Raw genomic sequence first — 13,052 nt, forward strand, 5'->3', positions numbered from 1 at the left:
TCCTCCAACATCTACAGGAACCAGTTTAAAGTGCTGCTCGGAAAATAAAATAAAATAAAACCAGAGGAGGAGACGGAGAGCGGCGCTTCGTGCACGCCGAGGAGGAAACGGGTTACAGTTATTCCACTCGGCGCTGTGGGCCAGCCGTCATTGTCAGTAATAATGACCATCTGCTTCCAGACCTCAGAGGACTCTGCTTCACGGGCAGCTGCTCCTGCGACAGCATGAGGAGGACGAAGACGAAGACGGCTCAGCTGCTCGACAACAACCACTCAAAACTCAAAACTCTTTAAGCAAATCTGTCAAAATCAGCCGCTTCATATATCTGGGAGTAGGGTTCTACTGAAAGACTATGAACAGTTAACATCTTACCTGTGGCAGATGGCTTTATGAACCACCTCTGTTTGAGGAAATAAAACTTTAAAAGACTGGACTGATGAGCTCACGGCTAGCCTTAAAAAAAACATAAAAAAGGCTCCAATCAAACCTCAAACCTCAGAAATATATTTAGTTAAGTTTTGCATCAGTTTCCCATTCCCCACGATCACTCGGACTAATGTGACAGGAAAATTATTTTGCTAACGTTTTTAAAATTCCTGCAACAGAGAAGCCCTGAGACGCACGTTCTCAGACCGTCTGGAAACTCCACCAACAGTCGGGACGCAGTGGGACAACGGCTGCAGAGTAATTAGAATAAACATGCTACCAACAATAAAGTATAATAGGAGATCTGCAACATTAAGACATAATATTACTGGTAATTTTCACCATATTTGGCTGCTTTCAGTCTCCACTTTTCAAAGGAAGGGTGTTTCTCTGCAGTTAAAACTAAATCTGGTAAAAGACTTGATTCGTTTGAATCAGTTTTTGTTGAACCTGTTAGAGATCAGCTGCTAACGATGAGGGGGAACATCTCCGTTAAAGATCTCCCTGCAGCAGCTGGATTTATGGGAAATTTAAAACAAACAGGAATAATGAGCAGCTTTGTTGTTCACTTCAGACTTCCACTTTTAATTGTTTAATCCCAATTTGCAGAAAGAATGGGACTCTTTATGACTAAAAACATTCCCAGGATTCCTAACTAATGGCTGCCAACAGAAACACGCCCAGCAAACAGGTGACCAGGTGGAAAGATGTTTTATTGACTGATGTGTGAAGAATTTAATCAGATTCTGTGTTACAGCTCGTTTAACGCTGACGTTTGTTACTGTTCATCATTTAAACATTTAAACATGGCCACAACGCTCGCTAACAAACAGAAATCAGTTTTTACAAAGTGCGGGTGCACACGAGCTAAAAAAAACAAAAATGCTGCTCTTTGTCTGAACGGTTTAAATCGTCTGATTCTGCAGCAGATGTGACGTTTATTAGGCTTAACGAGTCCAGCTGATTACTTCCTGCTGAGAGTTAACGGTCAGAGCGGCCTTTCAAATGTCAACATGCTGCTTTATTATTATTAATCAGGTCAGAGGACTGCATGAAAACAGGATTTAAAATAACGTTTTCACAATAAAACTGCCCAAACCTTTTAAAATCATTGTCAATTTGTGTCTTACTGCTGTTTCAGTTACTTTTATTTACTTACAGAACAAACTAAAGAACAGCAGTAATAAAAATATCCGCCCGGTTTAAAAGAAATGAAGTTTGTTTCTGATCTTTGTGCTAAAAACCAGCAGCCTGTTTTTATTCTAACCCTAAAGTTTCATCCATCCTCAGCCGTTAGTTTTCTCAGATAAAAACATCTAACTGATATTTTGTGGCACAGCTACAGGATGAAGGAAGATGTGTAAAAATGTAAAGAAGAAACAAAAAGAGAGACGAGGAGGAGGAGGAGGAGGAGGAAGGCTTTGGCTTGCCTCCCAGCCTCCAGGCTGACTCACAGCTATCTTTGTCCGTCCCAGAAACGAGAAACAAACTCCGCCTCGCCGAGCGGAGCCCACTCCATCCTCCCCTGTTTTGCTGTGCTGTTACCGTGGTAACCAAGGCCTCGGTCGCCAGGCCCGATGGATTATACGTTTCCACGGCGCCGTGGACACGGAGGAATAAAAACATCTCCAGACTGAGGGCTTTTTTGTTGTTTTTAAATCACCCAGAAGGAAAACTTTGGATCTCAGGAGGATATTTCTGATCGATTGAAGCAGCCACACGACTACAGGAGGGAAAGGAGGCTCAACATTTCAATTTAACAAGAAAACTTTCTCATTCGACACCTTTTTGTTCTATTATTACTGATTTTTCCTTGATGTCTCAGAGGAATCTGTAATATTTGAGCCCATCCAGGTTCCTGATGTGACCTTCAGCCTGTTTGAGCCGCTCCCTTTGTTCCTCCTGCTTTGCAAATCAAATCTGAGCTCTCACCTCTGCCTGCAGCTCTCAGTCTGCAGCTCTCACCTCTGTCTGCAGCTCTCAGTCTGCAGCTCTCACCTCTGTCTGCAGCTCTCACCTCTGTCTGCAGCTCTCACCTCTGACCTCTGCAGCTCTCACCTCTGACCTCTGCAGCTCTCACCTCTGCCTGCAGCTCTCACCTCTGCCTGCAGCTCTCACCTCTGCCTGCAGCTCTCAGTCTGCAGCTCTCAGTCTGCAGCTCTCACCTCTGACCTCTGCAGCTCTCACCTCTGCCTGCAGCTCTCAGTCTGCAGGATCTGCTGCTCTGATCTGTTGGTTTGAAAGCAGGCACATTATTCCAGCAGCTGAACGTTTCCTCGCAGATCTTTAGGTCTGAGACAGCTCCTCGACTGACGAGGAGAAATTAAGAAACAAAAATGTGGGAAAGTGGCTGCTTGTTACTTCCAAACTGAACAACGATGGTTGGTGTACTCTGCTTCACGTCTTGTTTGGGGAAAGAAACGTTGAAGTTCTTTTCAAACATCTGAGAACAATTTGAGGTTTTCCTTTTAGACTTCTCTGAATCTACAGACTATTCAAATCACGTCCTTTAACTAGTTTGAAGAGGCATAAAAACAGAACTCAGTCTTGGTTTTCATTCATGTTAATGTAAAATATATGAAATATGACAGCCTGCTGCTCTTTGGGTTATTTCAACATGAGGGTTGAATTTATTTCATCCTTTTGTTTGTTGTTTAAACTTTTTATTCATTTTATCTTTTGCATTTTATTTATTTAACCTTTTCATGTACAGAACTTTGCCCATGGCAGTAGTTTATAAATATTCTTTTGAAATAAACTCAACTTTTAATTCACTGATGAGCTGTAATATCCTCCAGCTGCCACAAGGGGCTTCCCTTCTCGTGCTGATGTGTTTATTTAACCTCCTCGGACCCGAGGAAGCAGGACGTCACATTCAGCTCAGCATAGATAAATAAAAATTAAAAAGAGTTCAGCTCTTAGGAAGGTTAAGTTGGAATTAGTCTTTTAAGAATCGAGTCGTTTTAAATGACAAAAAATGTGACTGTCTCATGACACCATTTTATTTTTTAAATCCAACTCCTCCCTAAAGTTCTGTCTGTCATCCGCTGCAGATAAAAGGCAAATAATCAAAACTACTATTCCATCCATCCAACTAATGTCATATATATCATTACCACACCTTCCTATAAGCATACAGATTATAGTTTTATGCAAACATCTGTTACATCTGCACAGATAATACTTTAAAGATGTGGTAGACATACAGTATCCTGTAGCAGAACTATCCCTTTAATGTAAAGCAGCTGTTGATTGACATGCCTTCACCTCCCCAGACATATCACTGCAGTCCCCCAGCCTGAAACCCCCGTCAGACATAATCACCTCGTTTCCCGTGGCTCTACAGAAAGAATGTCCCCTCACACGTGTGAGCGGTATGTTACTACGCAAACACAACTACGCCCCTGCTCCGGCTGCCATGAGGGAGGGGGTTCCCCGTGACTCACTCCTCAACTACCCAGAAGCAGGAAAAATGAAGCAGGTTCTCCCTGAAATCCCTGCAGAACCTCTGAAAAGTTTCCATCGACAGAAATCCTTCCAGCTTCCACAGACTGCGGGGGAAGGTGACGAAGAGGAAGGCTGCTGATCAATTGGGTTTTTTATAAACTAACAGAAGCCCTAAAATAGAAGCAGAGAATGAAGCCGGGTGGAGCCTGGTAAAGGTCAGGAGCAGAAAAAACAGAAAAGGCTGCGAGGATTCAGCCTTCACTTTTAGACTGAAGTTTTTTTTAATTATTTAACTGTCTTTGAAACATTTAATGTGTGGATAAACCTGATGCTAATCCTGTTAGCTTTTCTGTGGCATTTTTAATGTAAGTTAGCATCTGCTGCCTGAGATTAACATGTTGTTGTGCACGCTTTATTTGGCATACACAGATACACTGATTGGTGTGTATTTCTATTAAATAAGAATAAATGATCCTTTTATAATTGCTGAACTGTAGTTGAATCAGCCCTGCTGCAGCGCCACCTTCAGAAACATTCTGTGGTAAAATAAACGCTGCAGTCCGACAAAGGTCCGTTTCCTGAGCCTTGGTTGAGACAAAGAACACAAAAAGAGGGATTGTGTCTGATTTTTGCTGGGGTGGGGAAAGCACATGTGTTCGAGGAGAACACGGCTCCGAGTGTGTTACAGCAGGACAGATGCCGAGTGTGTCCGATGTGCTGCAGAGAGACGAGGCGTGACAAACACACACTGAGGGGGGAGGGGGGGCACGTCGACAGAGAAGAGGATCTTATTCAAACTAAAACACACTTCATGTCATCCTGTCTGATTGAACAGGAGACGCTAACATGTGTTAGCATGTGTGTGTTTACACAGGACACACACGGAGTCGGTCCTCGAGTGTCTGATGACTCAGAGCGTGAGTCAGTTACTCTTTACTCTCAGATAAATGATTGCAAGCAGAGCCTTTTCATTGTTTTACAAGCTTATACATACAGATAATCTCAGATAAGAACATGTTAATGTTTACTTTCAAACCGTTTTCTATTCGTCCGAAATGTTCTGATCAAACCTGCCGAACGTGTAAAGTTCCAGAGAACAAAAAGGAATCATTGCATCTGACCTGATTGTGAAGCTCTGATAAAACAGAAGATGTTGTTTTGTTTGTTTTTTTAGGGGCAGGTTGAACTGCAAGGCCTTAACATTTCTGCTTTAAGTAAACAGGAGTATCTGTCTGCCATAGTTGGAGCTTCACATTATTCCAAACTAGAACAAATTTGCATCAACAAGAAAGCTCCCCGCTGCGTTTCCAGCCTCGTTTAAAACAAATTGTTGTTTCCAGCCTCAACAGAAAACTGATGGGACTCTTTATAGCTAGCTTTGAGCCAAATGAAACCCATGTGGAGCTTATGAGACTGATGATTTGGGGTTCTTTATTTGACAAGAAAAAAAAAGGGTTTCTGTTGCTTGGAGTGGAACCAAGTTGTGGTTGAGGGAAAGGAGCCCATTGGCTGGGAGCTCTCACGCAAAGCAGCAGCAGGAAACACTGGAGAGCTTGTGATGGCTAACAAGCTGCAGGGCAACAGGATACAGGAAGAAGTAACCGAGTAAAAACTGGGCTCTGTATCAGGTGAGATGGAAAACTTTTACTTCACCTCAGCAGCCACACCCATCTGCTTACAAGCAATACTGGGCCAGGAGAGAGAAACCAGCACAACTGGGTCCAAGTTCTCACAAATAAACAAAGCCTCAAAGACTTTAAATTAAACCAATCAGACCCAAGAAAGGTTTTACTGTATTCAGAAAGATGTTAGATCACATCAAGATGTTAGAACTTGGATCCCGATCAGGTCTCATTCCAACAAACAAAAGCAACAGTTAATGCTGAACATGTGAGGCACCCAGACGTCAACTCACGTTCACAACTCACGTTCACAACTCACGTTCACAACTCACGTTCACATCAACAAATGTTGCACATCTACCAAGATGGGGTGGGAACAACCCAGAAGAGGCCTCTGGGCACAAAGGGGGACAAAAAAAAAAAAAAAAAAAAAGAGTCCAAAGCTGGAAAGTGTGAGAGAGGCCCTGAAACGTTCCGCCATCTTAAAGTGATTTACTCCGTCCTTCAGCGAGTGACTCACTGGGACCTCGGCGAACTCTGAGATGGAAACTGCACTTCTCTAAACTCCACAAATACACATAATCAGTGCAGCAGCCTGCCAAACCCTCGGACCAGGACCAAGTTCTGCTTGCTGGGATCCAACTCCCTCATTACTTGCCCACCAATAAAGCCGGCCGGGACGGATCCATCCGGCACATTCAGGGTCTGGTTTCTGTTAGGAGCTGAATTCTGACCAGAACTCACTGAATACCTTCTTATTTATGATATAAATGTAAAATGTTCAGTTTTTGACCTGCTTGTCAGATTCATAAAGGAACCTGAACATTTAAATCAGTGCTATTAAAAAATTGCAATTCAGTATTTTTTATATTTCATCACTTAAAGAGCATCAGTTGGGATTTAGTGACATCTAGTGGCAAAAATAGCAACTTGCATCAAACTGCATTACCTTCAAGTAGAGATACTCCCATTAATCAGTTTTATCCAAGTGTTCAAGTTCTTCTAAGGGTTGTTAAATATACATTTATTTAAGTTAAGCAATTATTGGCACATTTTGTAAAATAAAAAACACATATTGGCCAAAATCAAAACCAAAAATAGAAAAAGGTTTTGTGTATCCACCGTCGGCTGCCCTGATTCCCAGATGTTCAGCAGCTGAAAACAGCTGCTGAATCTACTCTAAAGATGCTTTAAAAGATTAAAACACAGGAACTTGAAAAGTGACCGTGTCGTGCTTCTTTTCTACTGAAACAGATTTCAGTTTTACTTTAATTACAGCATGCAGTTCATTTCTTCTCTTGTTCATTTCTTTAAGGTCAGGTTCAAATGTTCGACACGATCCATCGTTTTACTTTTCTGATGTGGTTCAGGCTCACAGGAGACGAGTTTAATCTGATAATCAGGTTGTTGTATTCAAGCAGAGGAGTTCCAGTGGGAGTCGTCTTTAAAAGTTCAAACAGCTACTAAGATACAGATCAGATGAAACAAATGATTCACCTTTCTGTGATTCCTGAGCGCCTGATGGAGCTCTGTGACTCGGTTTACAGAACCCAAAGTTACGGGCCGCTCTCTGAGCTCATCTCTGCAGAGGCGGGATTCACGGGGACACACAATTGTCTGCTGACACAAAACAAGCTGAGATCACCATGAGGGAACAAAAAGGCTTCGCCCTGAAGGCAGGCCAGGAACGCAGCAGAAATCTGATCGAATGCCATAAAAAAAAGAAGCCGAGCAGAAAGATGAACCGTTGGTGGCAGATGGTGTTCTGCTGCTCAGAAAGCTCCTGAATAAAACTGTGAAAAGTAACATTTATTCATCTTTACCAGCTGATATCTTCAAGAAAATACAAATGATAAAAACTGAAGCGCTGCCATCACACGCACCAATCACTGCTCACCATCGTAACTCACTGATGGTGCCACATTAGAGTTATTATACTGAAATTCACAGTTATTACAGCTGCCGTGAGGAAGCAATGATCACTGGAGGAGAGGCAGGAGAAACTGGACGAAGTGGTCAAACTTTCAGCTTTAATAAAGAGTCCTTTGTGACAAACAGAAGTCCAAGATGGCCACTTTTGACCCTGAGAAAGTTAGATTATCTATCATACTAATATTTTTAAATTAGAGCTTATTATAGTTCTTATTTCTTCCTAAAACTACTTAATTTAGACTGACTGTACTCACCAAGGAGAAACATAAAGAGCTCAGATTTAGTTTTAAATGACCCAATAAAAAACTGCACGATGTTAGTTTTTGTCTTTCAGGGTTGCCAGGTATTGCTCAAACTAAAACAAAGATTCTTCGTAGATAAAAACTCATAAATGAAACTAAAAACTTTAACTAGAAACTTGTTCCAGTCAGGAGTCATTAAAGAATCCAATCTATAAAGATTTATGTGATGGAACAATAAAATTAGATGCTACTTTCTGAAAAATAAAGCTTTAAAGTCTTTAAATTTGGTGACTTTTTGAAGGTGATCTAAGAGACTGAGTTAGTACCAGACTGAGTTTAGTTCAAAATGTTTTAATGGATTCTTTTGGGAATAATTTTTCCGAGAGTGAATCAAAACAAAATGTGAACGGGTGAATAATCAGAATAAAGGTGCTTCTGTGCTCATCATTAACTGCAGCCATAGTTTCTCATTCCTATAAACTTGTGAAAATGAAGCATTTATCAGGAATTACAAATCAAAAACTAATTCCTAACATTTACATTCTTGGAGTTCTTGGAGCATCACACCAGTCGTCCCGTTCTCTGAAAACTGGACAACAATGCTTCCAGCCTGAAGCGGACCACAGGCCTCCTCTCCTCCATTTTAGGGAAAAATTAAACGTTTTATCTCAACAAAGCTGACAGGAGCAGCTTGAATGGATCCTCCTGATGGCCCTTAAAGGGGCCAGTAACAGCGTGATGTTTAACGTGGAGACGTGGTTAAAGTTTCCCTCAGGTTAAATATAGAAACTTTACTCACTGAATGACAAGCTGCCACTAATATTAGACTACTTCTCTTTGCTACAGTTTGACTCACATTTCTGTTTATCATAATGACTGAGGCGTCTGCTGCAGAAAATATAAAACCCCTTCCAGGAAAAGGGAATTTCCAGACAGTAAATGAGAAAAACGTAAGCTGAAATTCCTCCAGATGAATAATGTTTAAGAATGGCAGCCCAAAGTGCGATATGATGGTGAAACATCACCAATCCAGGAAACGGGCTGCACTCCGTGATAAGTCTACTTCCTGCAGAGAGCAGATAGTTGGGAACGGAGCATGCAGACTTTAATAAAAGCTCGTTTTGTTTGCAGCTGCACCTGAACATGTCAGACCAGGTTCTGTCTGCCGCCATTCCAACAGACTGCCAACAAATAAAGAATTACCTGAAGATTTGTTTAGCTGGTGCCACACCTTAAACCTCAGAAAGGGCGGGGCCGACCCGGGTGGGGCACATCTGTGCTTTGTGCTTCATCCGGACCAGGGTTTGTCTGTTTATCTTCTGCTAAATATCAGCGCTTTATACTCGCTTTGTGTTAACGAGTTTATGCAGCAGGGATTCAGGATTATGTGAAAGAAGAAACAAAAACTCTGCATTAACAGGATACTTCCTGTTAGTGATAGTCATGGAAAATGGAAACGAGGAATTTAAAACGTTTTGAATATTTTCATCTTCATATTTCTATGAATGGATCACTTAGAAGAACAGATAAAAAGGAACGGTTTGGAAGATAACTCCATTTTAAACTTCCAGTTTGCATTTAATTAAATTCTGAGGAGAATTATTTGCAGATGTGGTCAGATGGCAGCACATATATTAAAAAAATAAAAGCTGCAGAACAAACACATCTTTTAATGAACTTTCAGTTATTATTTCCATCAAATCAAGACAAAAACAAATAGAAACTGTTAAAATACAAGAAGCTTAAAGAAGATGTTCTTAATCAGATGAGCTTTTTACTTTTATTGTGAAACACTTTGAGAGCTGCTATATAAATAAACTTTACAAACTAAAATAAAAACAAACAAAAGTTAAAACATCTGATTTAATCTCCAGTCCCTTCAGTGGCTTTATTTCCCCAATTCAAATTTAAGTTATAGATAAAAATAAATAAATAAATCTATAAAAATAAAAAAGAACAAGCAAGCTAAACATTTAAAACAAATTAAAAAGCTTTAGTTTCCTAAAAGGGTTTTCTGCTAAATAAATATTACTGAAACTTAATTTATGCTTCAAAATCAAATAAAAAAAATCTGAAATCTCAAAGATTTTCTATAAAATTATTATTTTTGTTTAGGAATGTTTACAGTTTAGGTGGGAGATATGCATTCCTTTAAGGAAAGTTTATTTGTGTCAGTGCTCAGAGGACATGTCTGAGATCAGCCTCAGCTACCACCACAGCAGATGTTCGCTCAACATCTGGAAACCTGACTGACCTGGAGCCTTTTCGTGTTTGTTAAAGTCACCTCCAAAACTTAATCAGCTGTAGATGTTCAGCCAAGGATTACTTTGAGTGTTTTGTTAAATTTAGCCCATTGGTTTATGAGATATTTTGCTAACAGACAGACAAACACACATTATTAACATTAAAATAATAAAACCAAACCAGGAACTGCAGCTAAATTAGCTCGCAGCTATAATCTGCTCCAAAGAATATTTTCTTTTTCTGATTAATGTTATTGTAGACCCATCATCCATGTTTAATAAACTGAAACAAATTAAATTAAACACCTATGCTGTGGCAGGTTTAATTAAATAAAATAAAAACTATATCTGTATTAAGTTAAGTCACTTCAGAACCAAGTTAAATCTACATTTACCCAAGAATCCAACAGAAAAACTACAGCTCTACAACAGCTCAGACGTTTTGTTGGAATATTTCATTAATTAAATTAAATAACTTCACTTTACGAAGCTGCGAACACGAGGAGGCTCATGTTTGCTGCTTTCTGACGTGTTTTTAAGTGGCAGTTTTCACAGGTTTGTATATTTCTACTGTTTTTCATCAGAGCGCTGCAGGGTTTGTCCTCCGGGGAGGGAACATGTGTCGCAGTGTGACCTGAGGCTCAGCGGGCGTGGCGCCGAAGCTTCACCTGTTCCTGAGGAAGCGAAGACACGGAGGTGCTGAGTGTCTGCTGGTCTGGGGTATTAATAAAGCTGACTTCCCCTCACAGGGAGTCCAGTCAGCTCATTCCAGGGGCCATGAAAAACCTCTGAGTCACCACCTCCCCGTCACGCCACCATGGCAACCGAAAACCAAACACCGAGGCTGCTTTTATACGAGCAACTCTTTTCACCAGATATCTGCTGCTCCTGCTGGAAAATATTACCGCAGAGAAGCAGGAACATTTCAACAAAGGCGGACTAACAAGGCAGAAACTGAATACTGTCCCATCATCACTGAGATTATCTGCAGCTTTTCATTCTCATCCAGCAGGAAGTGCTGACTGATTTCAGGACAGACGCCGTCGACACAACAATGAAAAACCAACAGAACAAACAAAAAAACTGAATCATTCCTCTTCATTAAACCACGCTCAGACTTCTGGACATTATGAACATGTAGGAACACGAAGTACGGCAGCAAATATATTTAAAATAATAAATTAAAAACAGGAAATATTAGCAGAGGCTGTTAGAGAGCTAAAAAAAAAAATACTGTGAAACTGCAAATGGTTTCATTTAGTCAAACCTGAAGCTGATTGGATCTGCAGCAGATTTCTGATCCAACCCTGGAAACTCCAGCAGATACCAACACTTTCCAAAGAGAAGATTTTTACAACTCTACAGTAAAACAACGTAGCAGCCTTTTGAGCACATGCTCACCATCAGTGCCTGAAAAACCAAAACATCGAGGATGTTTTTACAGTTTTTTCTGTCTGTCTCTGACTTTATATTCATTAAAGTTTGCAGAAAAGGTGATTACAGAAAACTGACACGGGTTTGTTAGAATAATTTTGATATAACTGTTTTCATAAATTGAAACAAATATGCTCATGTCTGGATCAGATGAAGAAGCTAAAGACTCGCCGGGAGCCCGATGATGACAAGAAAAACTATTATTTATAAAGATACATTTTTATTCATGTAGATTTCTTGCTTTATTTCTAAAGTAAAGCTCTCATTCCCGCGCCTCCATGATGAAAATTACATCCCTTTGTTCTCGCAGCAGCGTCGTGACACGAGGCCCGGGACGAACTTTTCCTCTTTGTGTGATTGGTTCGAAGTTTGTGGGTGTGTTTGTGTGGAAAAGCACTCGAACTGCAACGTTGTCATTTCGCTTCAAATACTTCCAGAAACCGGTTGTTGGTTGTAGTAAAAGGTGGACAGTTTTGAGGAGAAGTTGGCAGATTTACTCTGAAAATGCGTCCAGCCTGAACCCACCCGGCTCGGTTCTGGTTCTGTCCAGAGGGCGAGCACGCCGGTCGTTTCACTGCTACTGAAAGACAATTTGTTTCAAAGTCAACCTGAACAAGGAGCCTGTCGGGAGAAGGTGTGGCCGTTTGTTTAGAGGAGTGCCGTTTTCTGCCCCCCGGGCGGAAAGGAGCGTAACAGGGCTCGTTAACCGACGAGTCACTCAGACTCAACCGTCAAGAATGTCCTCCGCAGTCCTCGTGTCCCGTCTGGCTCCGCACCGCATTCCTGCGAGACAACCAGGCTGTTGCACCACCTCAGACATTTTCAACACTGGGTGTGAACTCAAGACACCAAATATCTGCCACCTTTCTGTTTTATTCAGAAAGGCTGAAAATGGAAATGTTGACACTGAAACAAAAACTAATCTGGGAACAAACGTGTTTGATGGGCAAACATCAAACACCCGCTCAGTCTGTCAAAACACGATTTTATCGATTTATCTTTTTGCAAAAAACACACATTTGGTTTCGTGAACAAGAAGATTCTCAAACGGGCCAAAAGTCCAAACCGAACCATGAAAGCTGTGACATTAAAGCAGGAGGTCTGTTCCTCACATTCAGCTTAATCTACTGATTTAAAAGTTAAACAACATCAGTTTTATTTTAAAAGAGCCATGAAATAACGCCTCCATGTTGTTATCGTGTTGTTTTCATTAATAAAGTTGCACAAAGCTCCTCCTACCTGGCTTTCAGCTCCTTGTGCTCCTCCCTGATCTTGCTCAGCTCCAGCTGCAGCCGCGCTCGCTCCTTGGCCACCTGGTCCAGGGTTTTCCGAGCGTCGGCCAGCTCCGTCTCGTAGGTCGCCTTGATGCCCGACAGGTCGCGGGTGACCACAGACTCGGACTCGGACATCCGGAGCCGGAGCGAAGCGTTCTCCGCCTCCAGGGAGCGCACCTTGTCGATGTAGACGGCCAGCCGGTCGTTGAGGTTGCACAGGTCCTCCTTCTCCTGCAGCCTGGTGATGCGGGCCGGAGACACGGCTCTGCGCCCGGCGCTTCGCTGGCTTGGGGTTTCCATGGCGATTATTGTTCAGATGAGGGGTGAGCTGTGGGAGAGAGGGGGGGGGGGTGAGGAAAAATGAGTTTCACTGGAAACGGGGTGGAAACGGGGCGGAAACGGGGTGGAAACACGGTGGAAACGGGGTGGAAA

General features: G+C 41.7%; 1 protein-coding gene across 3 annotated transcripts in view; it reads right to left on the bottom strand.

Moving 5' to 3' along the window:
• Positions 1-13,052, bottom strand: part of LOC108248891 (lamin-A) — a 38,229-nt gene that overhangs the window by 8,435 nt on the left and 16,742 nt on the right. For all 3 annotated transcript variants that reach the window (XM_017437936.3, XM_017437935.3, XM_037980282.1), the window contains one exon: positions 12,586-12,948. In XM_017437936.3, the coding sequence (XP_017293425.1) occupies positions 12,586-12,920 (335 nt within the window). In that variant the 5' untranslated portion in view covers positions 12,921-12,948. The remainder of the gene's footprint in view (positions 1-12,585; positions 12,949-13,052) is intronic.

This window comes from Kryptolebias marmoratus, linkage group LG16 (assembly GCF_001649575.2).
Source record: "Kryptolebias marmoratus isolate JLee-2015 linkage group LG16, ASM164957v2, whole genome shotgun sequence".
NCBI classification, from domain to species: domain Eukaryota; kingdom Metazoa; phylum Chordata; class Actinopteri; order Cyprinodontiformes; family Rivulidae; genus Kryptolebias; species Kryptolebias marmoratus.